The sequence below is a fragment of the Garra rufa genome, chromosome 16, assembly GCF_049309525.1.
Source record: "Garra rufa chromosome 16, GarRuf1.0, whole genome shotgun sequence".
Lineage (NCBI taxonomy): Eukaryota > Metazoa > Chordata > Actinopteri > Cypriniformes > Cyprinidae > Garra > Garra rufa.
The window spans coordinates 1,359,482-1,385,887 of NC_133376.1; the positions used below are offsets into that span (position 1 = coordinate 1,359,482).

Here is a 26,406-nt window from a genome sequence, read left to right on the forward strand (position 1 = left end):
GCGTTTATATTGCAATTCCAACTTTATTTCTCACAATTGCGAATTTATAACACCCAATTCAGAGAAAGTCAGAATTGCGAGATACAAACTTGCATTTGTGAAGTCAGTTCCCTTCCGGAGGGAACTCTACGCTGCGTCCTGGTGGACACTTTGGGAACTGCCTTCAGCGTTACCGGTTCTGAAGCTCCTATAGAACAACGACAATGAACTTGACATTGGCCGGCACCAGCCTATGACGTCATTAACAAGGCGCCTACCAGTATAAAAGGGGCGCTTGTAAATACATCAACCATCTTTTTGTCTTCAGACTACCTTGTTTTAAGCGTGAGTAGAATGACGACTCCCAGAGTAAAACAGTTCAGGAAGTGTGTGCATCCGTGTCAGAGAAGTCTGACACCGGATGATGCACACAGCCTTTGTGTAATGTGTTTGGGTGAAGAGCATGCGCGCTCTGTTCTTGAGGGAACAGAGTGCGTTCACTGTGAGAGCTTCTCTCTTAAGAAGCTTCGCTCTCGTTTGTCCCTTTTCTCGAGGGAATTGGGACATTCATCTGCCCCATGCAGCTCGGGTCTCACGGCAGCCGAGGCTGCCCGGCGATTGAGATCGTGGGGTTCACAGGTGGAACTCGCTGACGAGTTTGAGAGAGGGGTTTGTCTCTCACGGTGGCAGTGATGCAGGCATACCAGGCTGATCTACTAAAAGATCTGGACCGGGGTCTGGGGCTTTCCCCTGACGAGGTGACTGAGCTGCGCCACACCACTGATCTGTCTCTGTCACAGAGAGACATCTGTGGGTGAACCTGGTGGACATCGGGGAGAAAGAGAAGCGCTTTCTCCTCGATGCGCCGGTTTCGCCTTCCGAATTGTTCGGCACATTCGTTGAGACGGTGGTCGATAATTTCAGGGAGGCGAAGGCGTGCTCAGCAGCATTTAGATCCTTCATCCCTCGCCGGTCCGCGCCCCCACCCGAACGCAGGGGAAAGCCTGGCACGCCCTGGTCTGAGGGCCAGAGGCAGGGCCAGGTGGCTAGTGTGGCCACTCGAGGCCCTCCTCCGAGTAGGAGTAGGTCTCAGAGGAGACGTGACGCACGGCGTTGGAGAGGGGATCTTAGGGAAACGATCCAGCGCAGGCGCAGCGGCAGGCCTGGAGCGGGTACCTAGAGTCTCCTCTCCCTTCCCCCTCACGTTCGTTCGGCCGCCTGCCTTTTTCCCCCTCCTAAGACTCTGGGGCTGGGCCGATGATGAGATTGATAAAGCTCAATCTGATGGCCCAGTACACAAACTGACATATATGGGTGTGTATACATGTATATGTTTGTAAGTTTGTTTGTCTACCAGTTCCGCTTGGGTGAGACTTAGTATTGGGCTCCATAACTGAGCCCTACTGTCCCTAAGTGATGAGTGTAGCCAGGTCTCCCCTCGTTTGTGAGATAGTGTATCGAGACCTCCACTTGTATAACTCCTGTAGGAGTTAAGCATTGTTAGGCTTCCTCTCTTTTTGGAGAGTTATCCTTTGAAGCCTCCGCTGTTTTGAGCTCGGCTTAGGCATTATTGATACCTGCATATGCATGTTTACACACCTACTGGGAGTGGCAGACTCCCCGTCCCGCGGTAGAGTCTGCACAGAGACTCCGCTCTTTAAATTGAGTGTAATGCCGCTAGGGTTGGGTTGAGATATCCACCCCTTTCTAAAAGAATAGCATGTAAGCAACCTAGGGTTGAGTGTTGTTGGCTGCCTCTCATTTGAGTCAGTGCACTAAGCCCACACTCCCCAGAGCTCTGCTTCGAATGTTAGAGAAGGAAAGTTTGGTAAAACCCCCCTGTGAGTAGTTTTTATTCAGGCCTCCTCTCGCTGAGAGTTGTGCTGTTGAGACTTCCACTCCTTTAGAGGTTCACCTTTAGGCCGATTTCTCACAGTTCCATCTTGGGCAGTTCTAGTAGCTTGTAGACTCCTTTGAGCCTCGCTATTTATACTAGGCGTAATGCAGCAGGTCTTCCTTGGCGAAAGCCCTGTGTTGGACCTCGTTGAACTCTGTACAGACGCTTAAAGCTCTGTCCAGATGGTAATTTTAGTATGTAGGCTCTGCTGGAGCCTTATTTACTATACTGGGGTTGAGTGTAGTTAGGTCTCCCCTCATTTTAGTGAGTTGTGTTGTTCTAAGACCTCCACTCCTAGATTTTCCTGCCACGGTGAGCGTTGCCAGGCCTCTTCGAGTCGAGAATCGCTCTGCTGAAACCTCCGCTCTCTGAAACTCCACTACAGCAATCTATTTTTGCTTTGCATAATTAATCGCCCTAGGTGCTAAGTGTGGTCAGGTCCCTTTCCTTTGATTACTGTGTTCATACAAGTGAGACCTCCACTCCTAGGAGTTTCCCCCCTTTCAGAATGAGATCGATCGTAGTGTTGTTAGGCCTCCTCTCGGTTAAGAGAGTCTTTCTGCTGAAGCCTCCACTCTTAAGTGCTGATGATTAGGTCTCTTCTCGCCTAGTGGTGTTATGATGTATTCTTGCTCTCACAGTCTTCCCTATGGCCTAGACTGAGAGCTGTTAGACGTATTTCTTATAGTGAGAATCGCCTAGCTGCAGCCTTCGCTCTGTAGAGCTCCACTCAGGTAGTTTATGTAGGCTGTTTAGCTTCACTAACTGCCTCTAGTGTTGAAGCTTTAGATTTGAGTGTCGTCAGGCCTCCTCTGATTTTAGAGAGTCTTTCTGCTGAAGCCTCCACTCTTAAGTGCTGCTGTTAGGTCCCCTCTCGCCTGTGGCGTTTTGCTGAGGACCTTTGCTCTCACACGTCTTCCTTACAGTTTAGACTGAGAGCTGTTAGACCTTTTTCTCAATTGAGAAATCATCTAACTGCAGCCTTTGCTCTTGGGAGCTCCACTTAAGTAGTTCATGTTGGCTCTGTGAGCTTTACCAACTGCTTCTAGTGGTGAGCGTGGCTAAATATCCACTCGTGAGAGCTCTTTCCCTGAGGATTGAGCGTTGTCAGGCCGCCTCTCGTTTAGAGAGTCTTTTTGCTGAAGCCTCCACTCTCCTTAAGCTCCGCTTCTAGTACATAGGTCTACTGTGAGCCTTGCTACCATTATGAGACATTGTATGGTGGCCCTCGCTGAGCTTTTGGCCCCTTCTAAAACCCACATGAGTGGTGAGTACACACGCGAGTCTTGAGCACTCCCTAAAATCCACGTAGTTGGTAAGGTTCCCTCCAAGTGTCGGGTCCTTCTCTAAAATCCTTAGGGTATGGGTTACGCAGTCCCTCCGTTCTCATTTTTGAGTTGGTCATAAAGCCCTGGTTTTTCCCAATTTTTGTCTCGGTAGCACAGTGTTTCAGGTCTCCTCTCGTTTCGAGAGTCATTGTATTGAGACCTTCACTCTCTAAGAGCTCATTTTTAGACCCATTCTCACAGTATGCTAGCTGGTAGGCCCTGTTGAGCCTCGCTAACTATCCTTGGTATTGTGCTAAGAGCCCCTCTGCCAAGGCTGAGTGTCGTTAGGCTTTTCTCTCTTTAGAGATTCATTCCATGAAGCCTCCACTCTACAGAGTCCTATATGCAGACTCGTAGGTGAGTTTGGTCCTTCCTAAGCGTTGAGTGTATAGCCAGGTCTCCCCTCAGTGAGGGTTATCATCTTGAGACCTCCACTCTTGAGCTTCTCTACAGTGAATAATAAGGCCTCTTGTGAGCAACTGCTACCATCGTAAAACATGGTTTCCCACGCTAAAAGCCTGGGCACCTCCTCAAACCCACATTAGTGGTGAGTACTCACGTGAAGCTTTGAGCACTCCCTAAAATCCACATGAATTGGTAAGTGCACACGCAAGTCTCTGGGCACTTTCTGAAATCCACATGAGTGGATTAGGGTTCTTTCCTAAAAATCCTATGGTATGGGTTACACAGTATCTCCATTCCCATTCTAGAGTTGGTTCTAAAAACCTCTGTTTTTTTCCCACTCCATTCTGGTATCGTGGTGTATCAGGTCTCCTCTCCGTGAGAGTCGTTTGACCGTCACTCTTGAAAGAGCTCACTTACTAGGCCCATTCTCACAGTCAATGACAGCTGGTAGGCCCCTTCCTGGCCTCGCTAACTATCCTTGGTGGAGTACTAATACTACCACTCACCAAGACTGAGTGTTGTCAGCCTTTTCTCTCTTCAGAGATTAATTTTGCAGCCTCCACTCTATAGAGCCCTGCTTTCAGCATGTGAGCTCTCCTGTGAGTCTTGTTACTTCCAAGCGTTGATTGTAGCCAGGTCTCCCCTCACTTAGAGGGTCATCATACTGAGACCTCCACTCTTAAGAGCTTCCCGTAGGATCGAGCGTTGTCAGGCTTCCTCTCATTATAGAGAGTCTTCTGTGAAGCCTCCGTTCTCCAGAAGCTCCGCTTCCAGTACTTTCAAGCGTGAGTGTAGCCAGGTCTCCCCTCACCAAGAGGGTTAATGTTTGAGACCTCCACTCTTACAGAGCTCCGAAGCTCCGCTGCCAGGCTTTGCTGCCGCCTGGGATAGTGATATGGTGATTCCCTCGCTACGCTCTGGGCACCTCCTCAAATCCACTCACGTAAAGCTTTGAGCACTCCCTAAAATCCACATGAAGTGGTAAGAGTACACGCAAGTCTCTGGGCACTTTCTGAAATCCACATGAGTGGTAAAGATTCCCCCCTGAAGGTAGGGTTATTTTCTAAAAATCCTGTATGGTATGGGTTACGCAGTATCTCTGTTCCCATTCTAGAGTTGGTTCTAAAAACCCCTGGGTTTTACCCCACTCCAGGTAGCATTGTTCATAGGATCGAGTGTCGCCAGGCTTCCTCTCATCTAGAGAGTCTTCTTGCTGAAGCCTCCATTCTCCTGAGAAACTCCACTTAGGTGGTTCTATTGCTTAGGCTCTGGGAGCCTCATGAATTACCTCCAGTGTCGAGTGTAGTTAGGTCATGGGACCTCCACTCTCAGAGTTTTCCCGCAAGCACAGAGTGTTGCCAGGCTTCCTCTCGTTTAGAAAGTCTTTCTGAAGCCTCCGCTCTTCAGAACCCCGCTTAGTATGAAGACTTAGTGGTAAGCTTCATTACTTTCTGTAGCGGTGAGTGTAGTTAGGTCTCCTTTTGCTTAGAGAATCAGACCTCCATTCTTAGGAGTTCCGTGCTTGGGTAGCCGAGCTAGCTATGACGGACGAAGCTCTGAGCTGACCTAGCAGGTCAGGCTCAGGCTCTGGCCCAAGCGATTCTCGCTGGAAGTGGGGATGATGTTCCTTCTTGACTCCTCAATCAGTCAGTTGATCACTTATTCCTCAGCATGGCGGCGTTGGTATTGACGTTCCCAAAGTGTCCACCAGGACGCAGCGTAGAGTTCCCTCCGGAAGGGAACGTCTAAGGTTACGTATGTATTATTACTTTGTTACATTACACCACTGCTTAAATCTCCCTATTAGAAAAACATAGCAAAGATTTTGTATTTCAATACTACTTTTAGACCTGCATAAAGCAATTAAATAAATGAAAGAAACAGTGCTTTAAGTTATAAATACTCTATATAAGTGCTCAAATTAATGTTGGTTCAGGTTTGTCTTCAGGACAATACTGTGATTCATTATTTTGAGGTATGAAATTGATAATTGTGGTGTCATCTGCATATGTTGTGATTGTAAGGCCACTGGTGAACAGGAGAGCGTATGCCAGCCTGCAGGGAGTCTGTGTTGATGGTCAGAAGGTCAGATGAATGTTTGTTCACCTTCAGCGACCGTTGTCTGTTTTGGAAGAGGGCCAACATTCAGAAACACGGAATTGTGTGATTATCCATATCTTTGAGTGTAGTGTAGAATCTGAATGGGATGATGCTGAGGTCTATGAAGATGAATGTGTGAGCCTCTGGATGGTGCTGTGTGTAATTCAGGGTCAGAGCAAATGACCCATGGACCCATCCCAATAATAAAGGATGAAGTTAAAGGAATAGTTTACTGTCATAACAACATTGTGCAGATAATGTACTCACCTCCTTGTCATCCAAGATGTTCATGTCTTTCTTTCTTCAGTCGTAAAGAAATTATGTTTTTTGAGGAAAACATTTCAGGATTTCTCTCCATATAGTGGACTTCTATGGTGCCCCTGAGTTTGAACTTCCAAAATGCAGTTTAAATGCAGCTTCAAAAGGCTCTAAATGATCCCAGACGAGGAAGAAGAGTCTCATCTAGCGAAACGATCTGTTATTTTCGAAACAAATTGACAATTTATATACTTTTTAACCTCAAATGCTGGTCTTGTCTGGTCTCTTTGTGGAACCATTTAGACAAAAAAGGTTCTTCTGTGGCATCATGAAGTGTATTAGGGTGTTTTCAGAAGTTGTGATAGACCTCTTACTTTTAGTGAAAGGATAACTTAATCCTTCGGCATACAAAGACATTTTGGACAATGCTGTGCTTCCAGCTTTGTGTTATCAGTTTGAGGAAAGGCCCTTTTCTATCCCAGCATGACTGTGTGCACAAAGCACCATCCATAATGATACTGTCGGATGAGTTTGGTGTGGAAGAACTCGACTGACTGCCCAGAACCTTGAACTCAACCCCATCCAACACTTTTGAGATGAACTGGAACAGAGATCGAGAGCCAGGCCTTCTCATCCAACATCAGAGACTCACAAATGATCTACTAAATAAATGGGAAAAACAAACACAGAAACACTCCAGAATCATTTCTAGAAGAGTGCAAGCTGCTAGAGCTGCAAAAGAATGTAAAGTCATTAAAGTCCCTGACTGTCAGCGTAATTGGCCATTACCTTCATCCATATAGTGTATAATCTATTGAATGATGCCTATATAGTAAACGCTCTCTTTCTGTCTAATTAAGTTGCACTGCTGGGAAATCATGCTGTTGATAAAGTAACAGGGCTGTCCATAGTTATGTGACAAAAACAAAAGCCTTGGGCCTTGGGCCTACTTCCAATTTCGCTCTTTGCAAATGAAGTTATGAATGAGCTTAATAGAGTTTTGTTCTAAAAACCACACAAACAGATGGTCTGAAGTAATTCTGCATCTAATCCTGGTGTGACGCACCATTAAACTCAGCAGGACCACATCTCCAGCAGCAGAACAAGCCTGACTCATACTCACGTTCTCATCGGCTGAATATAGACACACACACACACACACACACACACACACACACACACACACACACACACACACACACACACACACACACACACACACACACACACACACACACACACACATGTTGGGTTTACATGTTTTATGGGGACATTCCATAGGCGTAATGGTTTTTATACTGTACAAACCGTACTTTCTATGGCCCTACACCTACCCTACACCTAAACCTAGCCCTCACAGGAGATTGTGCACACTTTTACTTCCTCAAAAAAACTCATTGTGCATGATTTATAAGCCTGTTTCCTCATGGGGACCTGAGAAATGTCCCCACAAGGTCAAAATCTACTGGTATTCCTATCCTTGTGGGGACATTTGGTCCCCACAACGTGATGAATACCAGGTACACACACACACACACACACACACACACACACACACACACACACACACACACACACACACACACACACACACACACACACACACACACACACACACACACACACACACACACACACAGACACACACACACACACACACACACACACACACACACACACACACACACACACACACACACACACACACACACATTCAACATGTCTGACAGCACATTCTCCACATTCTCCAAACATTGTTGTTAAGCCACCATCACCTTCCTGTTCTCTCTCTCTCCCTCTTGCTATATACATATACACTGCTGCTCAAAAGTTTTTTAAAGATTTTTCTTCTGCTCATCAAGGCTGCATTTATTTGATAAAAAAATACAGAAAAAAATTTTATATTGCAAAATATTATTTCAATTTAAAATAACGGTTTTCTATGTGAATATATTATAAAATGTAATTTATCCCTGTGATGCAAAGCTGAATTTTCAGCATCATTACTCCAGTCTTCAGTGTCACATGATCCTTCAGAAATCATTCTAATATTCTGATTTATTATCAATGTTGAAAACAATATATTTTGGAACCTGTGATACTTTGTTTTAGGATTCTTTGATCAATAAAAGGTTAAAAAGAACAGCATTTATTTAAAATAGAAAGGTTTTCCAACAAAATACACTACTGTTGAAAAGTGTGGGGTCAGTCAATTTTTATTCTTTCCTTTTTTTATGAAAGAAATTAATACTTGTATTCAACAAGGATGTGTTAAATTAATAAAATGTGAAAGCATATATTTACTTTGTTCGAAAATATTTATATTTTGAATAAATGCTGTTCTTTTTAACTTGTTATTCATCTGTCACAAACTCAAAGACTGCAAGGAGGTGGATACCCACATAAACTCAGGATTTATTCAGAAACCAGGTCAGCTTTCAACTGAACAACATAAATCAGGAATTCTTCATAACATAAATACAGGCCTATCTTAGATGCAGGTATAAGAGGTGGATAAAGTAACAGAGGATGAATCCCGGAAGGCAGGTAAGTCTTTGAGTCCTCGTAGAAAAGGTATATGACAAGCATAAAGCAGCTGATAACATTGAGACCAGACACAGAATGAAGAGAGGTCATGGTTATGTGCAGTGGTGGTGATAGGGAACAGGTGTGCGCAATTAGAAGTCTGGAGACTGAGAACGGATGACTGTGGCTGGTGGCTCTGTGACATCATCAAAGAATCCTGAAAAAAAAAGAATCACAGGTTCCAAAAAATATTTGACAGCACAACTGTTTCCAACATTGATAATTCTAATAATATGCCATGTTGGCTAAAACCATTTGCTAATTATTTTGTCTGACGACATGTTAAAAAAAAAAAAAAGTGAAAAAAAAATCAATTTCAAGTAAATGCTCTTCTTTTGAACTTTATCAACGTATCCTGAATAAATGGAGTAAAGGTGTAAATTATAATAATATTTCACAACATTTCTATAGGTATTATTAAATGCAGCATTAGACAAAATTCTTTCAGAAACATTAAAATATTCTTTTTTTTTTCTACACATTTGGAAGATTTTCTGTGAAGCTCAAATATCAGAATGATCAAGAAAAGCCAGCAAACATTGGAGATGATCAGTAATCATATGCAGTGTTGTTTCAGTGATCTCTAGCATGATGGCGTTTCATCTGTTTGAGTCATTGTCAGAGTTATCTATGCTCATCTTCCTTTGATGATGTCTGTTTGATCTTTATGAATTACTCCTTCATTTCAGGTGGATAATGCTCATCAATTACAGATAGAGATGCTGGATCCTTATTCACAATGGAGCTTTATTAAAACTTTTTATAATGTTCATCAGGAAAACCAGCTAGTTTAATGTCACAACTCACAACTAGCACTGGAGTATAATCAAACTTTTTCTATTATTTATTTTAACTTATTTTAAGTTTTAAGAAGATGACATTTCAAAAGATGGAAATGATTTTTTTTTTCAGTCCCTTCACTTTAATGAATGCTTGACCACAGAATGATTGATTCTAAAATATCAATAAGTATGCTGGCAATGTTTTAATAGGACTAATATCATATAGATGCTTCACCTCTTCCAAAGGAAATGCAAAATTTACTTTCATCAGAGAACATAACTGTGGACCACTCAGCAGCAGTCCAGTCCTTTTTGTCTTTAGCCCAGGCGAGACGCTTCTGACGCTGTCTGTTGTTCAAGAGTGGCTTGACACAAGGAGTGCGACAGCTGAAACCCATGTCTTGCATACATCTGTGTGTAGTGGTTCTTGAAGCACTGGCTCCAGCTGCAGTCTACTCTTTGTCAATCTCCCCCACATTTTTGAATAGGTTTAGTTTCACAATTCTCTCCAGGGTGCGGTTATCCCTATTGCTTGTACACTTTTTTCTACCACATCTTTTTCTTCCCTTCGCCTCTCTATTAATGTGCTTGGACACAGAGCTCTGTGAACAGCCAGCCTCTTTTGCAATGACCTTTTGTGTCTTGCCCTCCTTGTGCAAGGTGTCAATGGTCGTCTTTTGGACAACTGTCAGATCAGCAGTCTTCTCCATGATTGTGTAGCCTACAGAACTAGACTGAGAGACCATTTAAAGGCCTTTGCAGGTGTTTTGAGTTAATTATCTGATTAGAGTGTGGCACCAGGTGTCTTCAATACTGAACCTATTCACAATATTCAAATTCTAATAAACACTTGAAATATATCAGTCTGTGTTGAATGAATGTATACATAATACAAGTTTCACTTCTTGAATGGAATTAGTGAAATAAATCAACTTTTTGAAGATATTCTAATTATATGACCAGCACCTGTATTCAGACTGAAATGTGAAACGAGTTTGTTCGGTATGTTCATTAAAGCCATGATATTTCAGCTTGTTTAATTCAGATCTTGTGAATGTTTAGCCTTTAGATGAGCATTAAATGACGTTTAAATCAATGTTCCATTTATTTTGCATTCTCAAAGCAATACTGAGTAAAAATATCTCAACCCTTGGCTGTTTGTCAAATAATGATTCGAGAAGAAGACGTTACAAACTGCTGCTGATGTTCTGGTTTATTAGTCACACTGAGAACAGAAGAGTATGGTGAGATACTGTTGCTCTGGCAAACGTAGTAGTCCACGCATGGAGAACATTACTGTATATGCGTCATTCTGCAGAGACAGTATGAAGAGCATGACAGTGTGTGTGTGTGTGTGTGTGTGTGTGTGTGTGTGTGTGTGTGTGTGTGTGTGTGTGTGTGTGTGTGTGTGTGTGTGTGTGTGTGTGTGTGTGTGTGTGTGTGTGTTCAGGGCGGTGCGGGAGTTTCTGGGGGAGAAGGAGGTGGAGCTGTCGCTGATCTTTGACGCTGTGGAGGAGACGGACATGGGAAACTACACCTGTAACGTGGAGAACCACATCGGCCGGAGCAGCGGGAGCGCCATCCTGCAGAAGAAAGGTACAGTGACTCTGTACGAGTCAAACAGAACAAGTAAAGTGAACCAGCACTGTCTCACAAACATAATGAGAGTAACTTTGACAGGAACTCACTGTGCACTTAAAAGAAGGCCTTATCATCTGTTTTCTGCAGTCTGTTTCATCTATTGCTGCAGACATGTTTCTGCACATAAAGCTCATCTGTGAATGATGGTCACTCAGTGACTCACAATACTGAACAAATCCCAGATACATATAGAAAATATGATTTTTTCTGAAAGAATGCATTGAATCAAGAGCAACAGTAAAGACATTTCTTAATGTTGCAGAAAAAATGTTCTATTTATTAAAAAAAAAAATCCTGAAAAACAGTTTGAATGAATAAATAAATAAATAAATAAATAAATGCATACATACATACATAAATATGGCCAAAAACCAAACAAAAAAGAAGCAGCTCAACTACCGAAAGTGCAAATTTGCATCCCAGGAACAAATTGCATTTTGAAGTATGTTTCAATAGAAAATGGTTATTTTAAATTGTAATAATATATTTTAAAAAAGAAGATTGGATAAATGTATACGTAATATACGTTTTAAATAAATAAAGTCATAAAAAATATTAATTTTGTGTCTTTTGCTATGTTTTGTGTGTGTGTTCTCATGCAGACATGTACAGGCTGGAGTTGGTTGGTGGTTTGGGTGCCATCATGCTGATATTAGGGATCTTCACAGCCATCTATAAGTGTTATAATGTGGAGATCATGCTTTGCTATCGACGACACTTCGGCAGCGATGAGGCAGATGATGGTACGTAAGAATAACATTAACAATAATAATTTCACACTTACAAATATTGTGGGTGTAATGATTGTTTGGAGTCCTGAACAGATGACTCTTAATATCAGCAATGCATTAACAAGACCTTTATGCAATGCATTTTTTTTTTTTTTTACAAAAATACATACATAATAACATTAACAGTACATACCAGAATAAATACAATTTAAAATTAACAGTTTATTTTATATCTTTATCTATTATTTTCACCTTTATCAACTCATTATTCTCATATATTCCTTAGCATTACTTTTTATTAGTTACTCTTCTACATTTTTCTTTTATGTATGCTTTTACGTAATCCTTATCAAGTCACATGCAAATCTTGATTGGCTGAACATGAGGTCAGGTGAACCCCTACATTCCCAAGATTTTCATTGTCTAAAGGACAATGCACAGCCACACCTGAAGTGTGGCATAACAACATCTCATTCCCTTTTCACTGAACTGGGTTACATACTTACAACTCTTTCGAGTGGAATTCAACATTGCAGACAGGACTAGATCAAACCTAAAGGACATGGGATCCTGGGGTTGAATCAAGGGTCAACCTCCCGCTCTCTCTATTGAAACCAACACGGAAGTGATTTAAACTGCAATTCATGGACTGGCCTGCAAAAGGGAGTCAATCCCATAGACGCCCCATGTTAAAAAGCCAAACTTTACAGCAGAAAACAATATGTTTACAGGCTTGTTTAAAAAGTGGTTTAGGTCTATATAGCTAATTTTGTCCTTCATGTCAACTGTGAGGGGGTGAATTTTTTTTACAACTCATCCGTTTAAGTTATATTGAGCCTTAAAGTTCTGCATAATTAAGGGCGTGGTCACTGGAGTGACAGGTGGATTGCTGCTGCTGTCACCACTGTCGCGCTAGGCAGGCATGGTTTCAGCAACCAGCTCCACCCATGTCCCGCCTTTTTGCCCATTTTCGATTATCCAGGAGTGATGTGCAATGACACGATTCCAAAATGGCAATGGCGAATCCTGCCCACTGTGAGCTTCAGAATTGCTCTTCGGAAACCTACGGGTGACGTCATGGACACTATGTCCATATTACTTTACAGATGAATACAGGACCATGGGTTGAATACAGGACCAGTTTGTCTCAGGACACACATCATGTGAGCATCCTTACATAGAGCCTTAGAAGGTGATACACTCCTAGTGGAGTGGGCCCTGACTCCTAGAGCCATTCGGCACACCTCATAGGACAGAGCCATAGGATGCGAAAGCCAATGTGTGGAGACCGCAACACCTCTGTTACGACCACCAAAGCAGACTAAAGCTTAGGAGGATTTATCCCACTGGCCTGAGGAGTGGATGTAAGTAATAAGAGCCTGAACTGAACATAAAGGATGAAGCGTTTTTTACTCCGGAGATTCATGAGGCTAATCACAGAAGGCACATTTGAAGTATAGTCTGGTCGGGGGTGCAGAATAACGCTGATCATTCTAGAGTTGGTAACTTCTCTCTTAGAGCTCTAAGGGTTCAAATGGAGCCTCTGATACACCTTCCGGGACCACAGAAAGATCCCAAGAAGGGCCACGCAGAACTCGGAATTTTCTCAACAATCTCAACTGAGAGACTGGACTTGATGAGCTGGTACCCCTCAGGTGCCAGACCCTAAGTTTCCACATCTCTGGCTGGGAGTGATAGATTGACTCCTGTGAGTCCTGTAACATTTCCTTACGATATATAAGACCCACTGAGATGCAGCTAAATGACTTGAAAGATTGGATCTTTCTCTTGGACAGCTGGATTTGTGCATACTTCCTGACCCCCTATGTTTTTGAGGGGAGGCACAAGCTACCACACTGGCCTTTTGCTCCTCCTGGTGGATGTAAAGGCCTGGCCAGGAGCAAATAGTTGACACCACCAGGACCAGAATGTGTCCAGCTAATCAAGATTCCCGTGTTTCCACATGTTTTAGACACTGGCTCACGTAAGTGTTCCCATAGCATCATTGCCATGACTCAGCATTGATTTCTATTCATAACGGAACATATTTTTTCAATTTCATACACATTTGTATGTTGTGATTCATTAAGCATGAAGTTGCACCCCTAAACCAAACCCTCAGTGGAGCGTGAATAGGTCGTACACATGAGACTCTACAAATTTATATGCATTTGCCACACATTTATCAAAATATCAAATAGTTACAAATTATTATGAGACTGGCAATTTTATAACAATAGTAATTAAATGTGTTTTATGATGAAATGATTAACCTGTCCAATACAATGTATCTGTACCTTACAGACAACAAGGAATATGACGCCTACCTCTCCTACACCAAAGTGGACCTGGAGTCCATGGAGCATGAGATGAGCGAAGAGGAGCTGTTCGCTCTGGAGATCTTACCTGACGTTCTGGAGAAACACTACGGATATAAACTCTTCATCCCGCACCGGGACCTCATTCCCAGCAGCAGTGAGAACAACACCTATCATTCACATGCTTGCAATGAGCAAAAGAAAAAACAGAAGACAACTTATGTTTAGAGTGCTCCTTGTTGATAATGTTTAAGTGTATTTCTAGTCTGAATCAAAGAACCAACTCCTTGCCAATTCATGAGTGTGCATTTGAATTAAAATCAGTAGGCTACATGTCTAACGCTGCTGCACTCATGGTATTAGGGTTAGCCATTGTTCTGCTTTGTCTTAACTGCAGCTCTACATTCATCACTAATCAATTCTAGGGATAATGTCACAAAATATTGACCAATAGACTGACCTGTACCACAAAGCAAGTTGAGCAATCTCATGACTCCCGGATTGGTTTTGCTTTGACAAATGAAACAAATCCATCCCAATTTGATCAGTACAACTACCCGCATTATACATTTTTGTCAACTCATTGCAAATCCTGAACTTGTGATTAGTCCACAATCACATGCAATGAGAAGTGTGACATCTGCAGCAAACAGAGGGTCATGTGAAACAGGAAGAGAGACAGTGCCATGCACTTCCTGTGAGCATTGCACTTCTCAGATGATGAAGGATTGAAGACATGAAGAGTTGAAACATTTTCAACACAACAGAAAAATATATAACAATAGTGTAATCAATGATTACATTTACATGCACCCTTGTAATGCGAATATAATGACATAGGCAATATTGCAATTAAACTTTACATCATGTAAACAGTCGCCCAATCAATACATCAATGCAGTTAAACTCGTGAACAAAGGAACCATAAATGTAGTAAAGTATGTGGCATGTAAACAGTTTAAATGCATCTACTCCACTCTGAAAGTGTTCATGTGTTTTTGATGAACATTTTGACGCTCTTTCAGTGATGCTCAGATTTGTAAACATGCTATTAAAGAAGGCATCAAATTTTTGGGGTGCTGAAGAAATTGAGTTTATGTTGATATGAATATAATGCGGTATACTGATGATTGAAAACATGGAACTGGGGCATGTGAATGATGGTGGTTAAAAACAACCACAATGGGTGTGAAGAGGTTAGATTGTGTTGTGCAAACATCCTACTCTGATTTACAGATTTGTAGCGAAAATCAATCAGTTCACAACAAGAATATAAGAGTATATCTGAGAGGAGGGGTGATACGCTATAATGTGCACTGATTAAGCTTTTAATGTTTTAATCACTCTTCTATATTTAGGTTTTCACTTTCACTCTGTAGCATATGTTCCTAAGCAGTAATGGCTGTTTGATAGCACAGGCCTCTTGACTGAATGCACACTGCAGGACATAATGAGCAGCATAATGTGCAGTTATTATCGCAAAACAAATGTAAAGTGGAGCAGAGTCACATTACTCTGATGTTCTTTATTTCACAATTATTATACAGCTACATATCCATTACTGACTCCAGCTGAAATGTTTTGATTAGCTCACCTGTGGAGTCCACAAAGCACAGCTATGCAGGAAACCCAGATTCCCAGATATGAGGTTATATATAAACTACTGACCTGGTCGATGATCATTGTTCAGAAATATGTGACTAATAAGAATCAAATATTCCAAAAAGCTGTAGGCTATATGAACATTAGCACATGTTCTGTTCAGGGTTGCTTCTTATTTTGATTAACTGGTGTAAACCACTGAATACTTTCTGCATTATTAGCAGCATCCAGGATCCTTTTAAACAGCAGTTTCAAAAACATGATGTTATAGTCTGTGAGCCATTTCAACCTTTGTGGCCTAGTCAAAGGCCTCAAACCTTTAACTGAAAGGCAAAACATATGAAAGCAAAACTCAAAAAGCAACAAAACTGACTGACTCACAATATTACAGTATGAACACGTGGCAGTAAAATGTGTTTTTTCTGCACTTCTAGTGCCCCCAAATGGATGATGCCAGTTCAAATGTCTGAATGCCATTGCATTGAATATTAAAATATCAAGCCGAGTGACAAATTACATGCTACCACAGTTTTTCTTAGAATAAATTTTCTTAGTCATTTCTGCAATGCCTTTGACTCAGCTGGTGTTTTGGTGATTGTTAGTGTATGTATGAAGTCAGTTCACACAGATAAAACCATATAGCAACTATGGGAGTAGATCTGGGTTTCTCAACTCTGGCCCTCAAGGTCCACTTTCCTGCAGAGTTTAGCTTCAACCCTAATCAAACACAGCTGAACAAGCTAATCAAGGTCTTCATGATCACTAGAAAGTTACAGGCATGTGAGTTTGATCAAGGTTGGAGCTAAACTCCGCAGGAAAGTGAACCTCGAGAGCCAGAGTTGAAAACCCCTGATGTAGATCATCAGGTAGCCACTTAAACCATACATATGAGTCAGAAATGCTCTATGCAAATCAGCCTCTTTGTTTTTAGGAAGCGTTATTCTGTGTGTGTATTTGTTAGGAGTGAAGAAACAAAAAGCAAGAGTTTGTCTATGGCAGGGGTGTCCAACCCTGTTCTTGGAGATCTACATACATATACCTGCAGATTTTATTTTCAGCCCTGCTCCAACACAGCTGTCTGTAATTATCAAGTGCTGCCTAAGAGATTAATTAGCTGGTTCAGGTGTGGAGCTGAACTTTGTAAGATAGTAGATCTCCAGGATCTCCAGGAACAGGTTTGGGCACCCCTGGTCTATGGTCAATGTTTTGTGCTCTGAAAGAAAGCAAGAGCATGGCATCTAACAAGCATGACAAGCATGTTCTGCCATGCCCTCACTTTCCTACAAGGGGTGACAAACATGATCTGTGTGTGATGTGTTTAGGAGCGGAGCACACAGTGCCGATCCTAGACCTCTGGGGGCCCTACGCAAAACTGTGTTTCTGCTCAAGGAAAGCCCTTGAGAAACAGTGTCTCTTCTGCAGCTCAGTATGCTTTCAACTCATTTTCAGAGAATATACGACAATTACTTTACATGATTTGACTGATTTTTACATAGAAAGGGCGACAGCGCATCACATTAAAAGAAATTAAGGTAACACTTTAAAATACGGTTCCGTCATTAATGAATAAATACACAGGAACAAATGACTGATGCACTACTAACATTACAGTCACTACTATTAACTAACAAGAAATTCTGATTAACGAATCAGTAAGTAATAGCACTCTGTTGAAAGTGGTAGTTCACTATTAGCTAATCAGTAACTACTATATTTTTTCATATCTCCCAGAGAACTACTAAGAATTACTGTATACATGTTCATAATTAATGTGAATGATGCAAAATGTATAATTAACTCTAAAGTAAAGATCAATGTAACGCACTAGTAATGACTCAATAATTACCAAATACTTCAGAAGGGATTGCTAATTATTTGGATCCGTATTCTAAAGTGAAGATCATGATAACTCCCTAGTAATGACTGAAATCATTGTAAGCTTTTGAGCTATATGTAAGGTTTTGGACAGTAATAACTCAAGTGTTACTACATACTTCTAAAGGAATTACTAATTATTTGGATCCGTATGTTACTAAAGCCATCGGAAGTATTACTATCCAGAACCTTACAAAAACCTAAATAGGTTTTAATGACTTTAGTAATTAATAGGGAGTTATCATGATCTTCACTTTAGGACTAATTATACATTTTGCATTATGTACATTAATTATGAACATGTATATAGTAGGTTATAGTAGTTCTCTGGGAGATATGAAAAAAATGATAGTTACTGATTAGCTAATAGTGAACTACCACTTTCAGCTGAGCGCTATTACTAACTGATTCGTTAATCAGAATTTATTGTTAGTTAATAGTAGTTACTATAATGTTAGTAGTGCATTAGTCCTTTGTTTCTGTGCAGTTCATTATTAATGATGGAATCGTATTCTAAAGTGTTACCGAAACTAACATTAATGTTTTCATAACCACCAGCCAAACTCAAAACTGAACTAAACTAAATTATATCATTTTTAAGGGCAAGGGGGCCCCCTGGTGTTTCGGGGGCCCTACGCATCTTGCGTATTTTGCAAATAGGGAGGATTGACTCTGGGAGCATGCTAGATTGGCTCTTGAAGCAGCCGACTGTCCTCATTGTGAGTGCTTCCTTTTGAGGGTGCTCCACTGACGCCTGGCTCTTTTTTCTGAATAGTGCATGCATACTATGTGTCACTGCATACGATGGCAATTTTGGAAAGAGTTGGACTCCAGTGAGAGATTTAGGCCAGAGTCAGCAAGGGAATTCCACCAAACCACAAATTTTGTGGCTCTCAGACCTGATTTTGCAAGTAGGTATCTTCTCTCACACTCGGGGAACAGTATTTCACATTAAGCCCGTGATGTGGAAGCTGTGGGTCTGGCCCCTGAGTATAAATTCTGGTCTGTCAACTAAGGTTGTTGGGACCGTCCTTAATGCTGGAGCACCCTCTTCTTCTGTGGATCTATCCCATGCTACTATTAAGGTGTGTGTGGCCTTGATCTTGGCTTGTCACAGTCACACCAATGGAGCCTCAGTGGGCAGACATCCCCTTGTATCTTATGAGGATACTTCCTTAGCAGTGCCACACAGCTGAAGCTTTCTTGCAGTGACTAGGGGTCTTACCTTAGCTCTTGAAGGATTATGCAAGGCTCTGTTTGAGCCATTAGAGTCAGTCACAGAAAGGTTTCTGACCATTAAAACGACTGTGTTATTGGCTCTAGCATCACTTAAGAGGGAGATCTCCAGGCATTATTATATGCCCCCTCTTGTTTGGATTTTGCCCCTAGACTGGTAAAAGTGATTCTACAGCCTAGGCCAGGTTATTTACCTAAGGTGCCATCCTTGATCGTCCATCTGGTCATACTTCAAACCTTAGTGCCCTTAGGATTGTCATTAATCGAAAAGAGCCATGGTGTAAGTCCAATCAGCGTCATGGCAGGGATTCCCCCATCTCCAACCAGCGACTGTCTTATTGGATTGATGATGCTATTGCTTTGGCCTGTGAGGCACGTGGCATGGCTTCACCTCTTTGAGTGAAGGAGTCTGGCCTCTTTAAAAGCTTTGGCTGAGGGTGCATCTTTGCATGATGTTTGTGATGTGGGAGGCTGATTCTCTTTGCATAAATTTACAGTTTGGATATGGATTCAACCACAGGCTCTCAAGTCAATCTCATGCTGTAAAGGAGGAGTTCAAAATAAAAGGAAACATTTTCCCACTTTGATTCCTATTTTGTGTTGTGGCAACACACATGTTCTTTCTACACACATCTGTGAAAATGAATGAAGATTTCATCTGGACCAGATTGATCTCAGGTTGGCCTTTAGATCAGTTAGGTCTTTGTGCCGTTGGGGTTGATGACTATGTTTCATCCTCATTGGTCAGGCATTTCTTTGTTATTGTGTCATGGGTATTACGCTCCCCTAGCGTCTACATCAGTGTGTCAAGAAACCCGGTTTCCTGAAAAAGAAACGAGACCCTAGGCTTGTCCAAATACCCACACTTGTGGTCTTTGAACTTAAACCTGACCACTTGTCTACTTAAATGATGTATTTTCTATATTTGGCCCAAGCGTTCTTGTGGGTGTGAAGACCACAAGTGTGTGTACTTTTCAATACATGATGGGACACACTTAGAGGGCCAGTTTTACTAAACAGGGCAAAATAGCGTTAGAGCGCAATTCTAATAAAAACGCCAACAGGAGGAAAAAAATTCTGCACGCCATTTACTAACAATGCACACATTAAAGAACACAGACACAGCCATATAATTTCCATAATAACCAGTGCAATCTTCCAAGAGCAGCGCAAATTACTACATGCTTTTTTGGGTGTTAAATAAAGGCACAAATACCAGTAATTTAACGCGCACAAACTGAAAGGCGAACACCTACAAATGCATATTTAATAAGGTCAGGCACAAAAATAACTGTGTCCATGCATTTTCAGTGCTAATTCTAAACTGCGTGTCTTTTGTAGATACTGACAGTACTGTTTTTGCTCCAAAAGACAGAAGACAGTTTGTGCTGGTGCAAGCTGTTAGTAATACTGGCTCTGAGTGTTGTAAAAATCCAAGTGTTTACAGTTTTATTTTCAGTACATTGCATTTAAAAGTAAATGTCTAAATGTCTGTTCAGTAGTCTCCAAAAGACGACACAATTTAATAAATGTGGTGTCGAATTATGTGATAAAAAAGCAGTAGCAAATGTTGTACGAAATAAACATACTCATCATTGAACCAATAAAAAATGCAATACTTGAATATGACAAGCGCTGGGATGCGCTTAGCCGCTCCAAAGCAGTATTCAAGAGTGTGGGTTTAGTAAGAGCATTTCACTTTGTGTTTTAAAGACCTGGGACAGTCGTGCACACTTACTTACTGTTGTTTGGCCAAGACTGCATGTGTGGGTATTTGGACAAGCCCGCTCTGTAACCTTTGCCATACAATGCCTGAAACATCTTTCTTCTATAATTAGAACATGGAGGTATGCGTTCTCAACTAACATTTATAGTTGCGCTGCGTCATCTGACCATGTTTTGTCCAATATATTATCATTGTGTGGCTACACATGCTTTAGACACCGGCTCACACAGAGTCCTTCCCATAGTACCGATTTCAGTATGCAGCGTCTCACTCCCTTCTCAGGGAACTAGGTTGCATACGTAGCTTCAACATGGCTTCACACAGTTTTGAAAACTGAAGAACAGTTTCAATGTCAGTGCTGAAAATAAAAGTCAGAATGGCAAGCTCTAAAAGCTGTTTGCTGGTGCATAACATCCATAGTCATCTGTCTCTCTCTGTGTCCCTAGCGTACATCGAGGATCTGGCGCGCAGCGTGGAGCAGAGCAGGCGTCTGATCATCGTCTTGACTCCTGAATTCGTGGCCCGCCGCGGCTGGAGCATCTTCCAGTTCGAGCCTCGGCTGCACAGCATGCTGGTGACGGGCGAAATCAAGGTGATCATGATCGAATGCTCGGACCTGCGCAGCGTCATCAACTACCAGGAGGTGGAGGACCTCAAGCACACCATCCGAGTGCTGTCGCTCATCAAGTGGCACGGCCCCAAAAGCAACCAGCTCAAATCCAAGTTCTGGAAGAGGGTCCGCTACGAGATGCCAGCCAAGAAGAAAGAGAGCGTGTCCCGCCGACAGGTCCTGGACTCGGGCGAGCAAGGGCTCTTCGGCGACCTGCAGGCCGTGTCGACGGTGGCCATGACGGCCACCTCGGCGTCGCTGGCGCCGGCTCACGTCGAAATACCGGACTACAACGAGCCGGGCCACCTGCAGATGCGCCATTTCTGCCGCAGCTACGAGTACGAGCTGCCCAGCACCGCCATCGCCACGCTCAGCGGCCGGCACGTGTACTGCAACCTGCCCATGACGCTGCTGAACGGACGGCTGACGCAGAACGACGTCGGCAAACCCAAGAAAGACGTTCACTTGAACAGCCCGTTCGTGCCGCTGTCCGGACAAGAGCTTTCCAGTGATATCTGGTAGAGCGACTCAGCCAAACGCAGCTTTGCCGATCTCATCCTTTCTTCCTTTTTATCTGCATGGGTTCATCTTGTTAAAAAAAAAAATACATGATGGTTTATCTCGCTTTCTTCCAGCCTTTAGTGTTTTCATACTTTGTTCAAACCGACGAAGAGCTACTGATTTTGTTTTCTTACTTGAATTTTGGGGTCGTTACACTATGTACAGTTATTCCATCCAGCACTGCATCTGCGTTAAGGGGTTTATTTGACATCTTGACTTCGGTTGATACAGCACAATAATGTAAAGACACATCAGCGCCAAGCTTTAAAGAATATGTTATTTATGCAAATAATTACTATTCAAATCTAATAAGCACACGAATATGGTTTGTAGCTAGTTGAGGAGGTATTTACATATTTGATACAGCTTATCATTTGCCTTATTTCCTGATCGTTTGGCTGTTTTCTTCCTCTGAATTCTGATGTTTTTCATACATTACAGATAGATACATCTTGTTTATATGGTGTATCTGGTACTACGGAGGAAGCATTTCAGTGCTGGTAATGATCAAACACTTTTGATCGATATTGATATTTATTAGCATTTTATTGAATTTGTATGCAATGCTGCCCTCTTACTAGTTTGAAGAAATGAAAGGTCACTAAAATCAGTGATTTGATTTTGTATACTCACGACTAGTAGGCCGTTTTACTCTTCAGATACAGTCAGCGTGGAAGAGTACGAACTTGCGAGCTGTTATTTAACAAATACTCACAAACCAAGCAGCTTGTCTGATTCACAGGTTTCTGGTTTTAGCATATAAATTATTTGTAATATACCTTGCAAAAATAATAATTGTTATCAGACCAACAAAATAAATAAATATATGAGTAATTGAATCTGAGACGTGCCTTTTTAATTTCGTGTTGTAATGTGATGAAACTGACCATAATACAGTCAAAACCAAAATTGTTCCTACACCAGATATTTTTTACTAGTGGGTACAGGACACTATCCCTGTTGATAAAAACAGCATATGCTGGTTAGGTAGGTTTTGAAGCATGTATGCTGGGGCTGGTTTATGCTTGTGATGTGCTGATTTAAGTTGGTCCTTACCAGCTTAAACCAGCACAAGACCAGCATAAACCAGCTCAAACTAGCATATGCTGGTTAGGTAGGTTTTAAAGCATGGATGCTGGTTTGAGCTGGTTTATGGTGGTTATGTGCTGGTTTAAGATAGTCCTGACCAGTTTAGAGCCTGCACATGACCAGCTAAGGACCAGTTTAAACCAGCACAAGACCAGCATAAACCAGCTCAAACTAGCATATGCTGGTTAGGTAGGTTTTAAAGCATGGATGCTGGTTTGAGCTGGTTTATGGTGGTTATGTGCTGGTTTAAGATAGTCCTGACCAGTTTAGAGCCTGCACATGACCAGCTAAGGACCAGTTTAAACCAGCACAAGACCAGCATAAACCAGCTCAAACTAGCATATGCTGGTTAGGTAGGTTTTAAAGCATGGATGCTGGTTTGAGCTGGTTTATGCTGGTCATGTGCTGGTTTAAAATAGTCCTGACCAGTTTAGAACCTGCACATGACCAGCTATGGACCAGTTTAAACCAGCACAAGACCAGCATAAACCAGCTCAAACTAGCATATGCTGGTTAGGTAGGTTTTAAAGCATGGATGCTGGTTTGAGCTGGTTTATGGTGGTTATGTGCTGGTTTAAGATAGTCCTGACCAGTTTAGAACCTGCACATGACCAGCTAAGGACCAGTTTAAACCAGCACAAGACCAGCATAAACCAGCTCAAACCAGCATATGCTGGTTGGGTAGGTTTTGGTGAATGGATGTTGGTTTGAGCTGGTTTATGCTGGTCATGTGCTGGTTTAAGATAGTCCTGACCAGTTTAGGACCTGCACATGACCAGCTAAGGACCAGTTTAAACCAGCACAAGACCAGCATAAACCAGCTCAAACTAGCATATGCTGGTTAGGTAGGTTTTAAAGCATGGATGCTGGTTTGAGCTGGTTTATGGTGGTCATGTGCTGGTTTAAGATAGTCCTGACCAGTTTAGAACCTGCACATGACCAGCATAAACCAGCTCAAACCAGCATATGCTGGTTAGGTAGGTTTTAGTGAATGGATGTTGGTTTGAGCTGGTTTATGCTTGTGATGTGCTGGTTTAAGCTGGTCCTTACCAGTTTAGAACCTGCACATGACCAGCTATGGACCAGTTTAAACCAGCACAAGACCAGCATAAACCATCTTAAAAAAGCATATGCTGGTTAGATAGGTTTTGAAGCATGGATGTTGGTTTGAGCTGGTCATGTGCTGGTTTAAGATAGTCCTTACCAGTTTAAACCAGCACAAGACCAGCATAAACCAGCTCAAACTTTAATTTTCTTTAATTGCTAAAGTGACCGTTTTACACCACAGACTGAACAGAATTAATCATTGCTTGGTAATTGGCCAGCAAAGTATTGAAAGTTGTGTAAATATAGTCATACTAACATTTGTCTGAAATTTTGGTCAATTATAATCCATTACATACCTTTCTATCAAAGTTTATCTGACATTATTTGTTCTGACACAGTTCTTGTCATATTTTATTACCATTTTCTAAACTATAGCGAATAAACTGTGATAATGTGAGAAATGCTGAAGGTATTATACAGAGATGGAAAGCGTTGTTTTGCTGTAAGCAGAGGAAGAGCTTTTCACTTTTTACTCGTTTTCCGGGTTTCCTGTGTTTGTCCTGAGAAATGCATGCCAAACCCTACTAAAGCGAAGGATAACTCTCATGAATATTGATTCAGTCATGTATCTTAGCGGGAGTGTCTAGAAACATGAACTCATTAATATTTAGCAGCTGAGTGGGTACTGTGACAGGATTGGCTGATCCGCTAGCCGTGAAACGCCCACTCATACCAATATCTCAGTTCAGTTCCAACTGCTGGGCGAGAGTTCCGTTATGTCGTTAAGATTCATAAGGCGAGCCCTCGCTATAGTAGGCTTAGATATGCTGTCGAGGAGCTGAAGATGGGCAGACATACTGTTCCTCAAACCATGATCAGTTAAGAAACTCTGATATTGGCAGACGAGCTCATTAAAATGGCGAGAGACTTCACTACAACAAGTCTGAGTAACATCGACCTCGCCTCTTTACGGGTGAGTACCGCACTTCAGCGTTTGTTTTCAATGTTACTTTTGCATCTTTTCCACAGCAGCGATTGGTCGAGGCTCGTCACAAAGTTTCAGTCAGCGCTTACACTGATTTAGTAGCCAGAACTTGGATAAACTTTACTCTAAATGCCATTCAAAGTTTAGAGCAGTTGTGAAACTCGGCTGTCGTGTCGTTTACATCTTGAGAAATGCATTCCTGTAGTTTTCTTCGCTTGTCAATCGTCTGTGATCTGGGAATGGAACTGTCACAGATGTTGAAGTGAAAACATGGAGCGTGTCTCAAATCATGGCGAGCTATTATTATGTAACTAATAGCTGCATTAAACTGTAGTGAGTTGCATTATTGTCTCAGTCAGGTAGTAGTGAGGTACCAGTGTGTTAAATCTCATCATCTGACCAGTCTAACTCTTATTTCAGGATCCTGCAGGGATATTCGAGCTCATCGAGGTGGTCGGCAATGGGACCTATGGACAGGTTTACAAGGTTTGTGTTATCTCTGTTCACTGTCTGGGTCATTGTTTGTCTTATTTATTTATTTATTTGTGCAAGTTCATTAAAGTTATTTTGTGAACCAAGATCATCATGCAGAATGGCAGTGTTTGTGGTCCAGATCAGTCTTTTGTTGTTGGGATGTGCCAGCAGCAGCAGCAGCACTGGTGCGATAAATAGTTTGTGGGAGTTGTGCTAATGAAACCTACAAGTGTGGTTTCGCTCTTTGACACAGTCTTTGGGTGGAGCTCACTTCCTCGTGAAGGTCAGAGCGTGTTTCACATAAATATCGGATCTTTAAAGAAGTGTGTAGTAAGCCCAAACATCCTGTGAGATGTGTGACACACACATGTGTGTTTGATTCAGGTCAGGGTGGATCTGCTTCAGCGCCGCAACAGTCCCGCTGTGGATCATCTTGTGCAACCATTTCTTCTGAAAGCCCGCAGTAAAAGCAGCACAAAGTGTAGGGTGGGACGCACACAGATTAGGACAGCCTTAGCGTGTCTACTTCAAGCTTTTATATTGTAATTGTGTGATACTGCAGCATCATTGTATGCGTGTTGTTTTGATAAATGCTGGTGCGTGACATCAAACCCGTGTATTAAAAAGACAGCCCAAAATTAAAATTCTGTTGTCATTTTGTCACCCTTGTGTGGTTTCAAACCTCTATGAGTTTCTTTCTTCAGCTGAACACAAAAGAAGATGTTTGAACATTGGTCTCCATTACTCCATATTATGACAGCCAGTGGGAAACATTGGTTAGCCATATTCTTCAAAATACCTTCTTTTATATATTTTTTTTCTCTGAAAGATAAAATAATTTCATGCAGGTTTGAAACACTTGAAAGTGAGCAAATGGTGATGGAATTGTAGTTTTTGGGTGAACTGTCCCTTTAAAAATATATACACTACCGTTCAAAAGTTTGGGGTCAGTAAGACTTGTAATAGTCTTTAAAGAAGTCTCTTCTTCTTTTTAACATACTTTAAAATAGAATTTATTCCTGTGATGAAAAGCTGAATTTTGATCAGCTGTTACTGCAGTCTTCAGTGTCACATGATCCTTCAGAAATCATTCTAATATGCTGATTTATTATTAGAATGATCAATGTTGGATAATATCAACAGTTGTGCTGACAAATATTTTTTGGAACCTGTGAT

General features: G+C 41.8%; 2 protein-coding genes across 4 annotated transcripts in view; both read left to right on the forward strand.

Moving 5' to 3' along the window:
• The window catches only part of il1rapl2 (interleukin 1 receptor accessory protein-like 2), a 336,038-nt gene extending 313,593 nt beyond the window's left edge, over window positions 1-22,445 (forward strand). The window contains exons 8-11 of the mRNA XM_073820745.1: window positions 10,786-10,931; window positions 11,579-11,719; window positions 14,012-14,182; window positions 20,911-22,445. Coding sequence (XP_073676846.1) covers window positions 10,786-10,931; window positions 11,579-11,719; window positions 14,012-14,182; window positions 20,911-21,596 — 1,144 coding nt within the window. The 3' untranslated portion in view covers window positions 21,597-22,445. The remainder of the gene's footprint in view (window positions 1-10,785; window positions 10,932-11,578; window positions 11,720-14,011; window positions 14,183-20,910) is intronic.
• Window positions 22,446-24,539: 2,094 nt separating this feature from the next.
• Window positions 24,540-26,406, forward strand: part of LOC141288838 (mitogen-activated protein kinase kinase kinase kinase 4) — a 76,432-nt gene continuing 74,565 nt past the window's right edge. For 2 of the 3 annotated variants that reach the window (XM_073821006.1, XM_073821007.1), the window contains exons 1-2: window positions 24,541-24,744; window positions 25,177-25,242. In XM_073821006.1, coding sequence (XP_073677107.1) covers window positions 24,688-24,744; window positions 25,177-25,242 — 123 coding nt within the window. In that variant the 5' untranslated portion in view covers window positions 24,541-24,687. Of the gene's footprint in view, window positions 24,745-25,176; window positions 25,243-26,406 lie in introns of all 3 variants that reach the window. The other variant, XM_073821008.1, reaches the window with a different exon arrangement.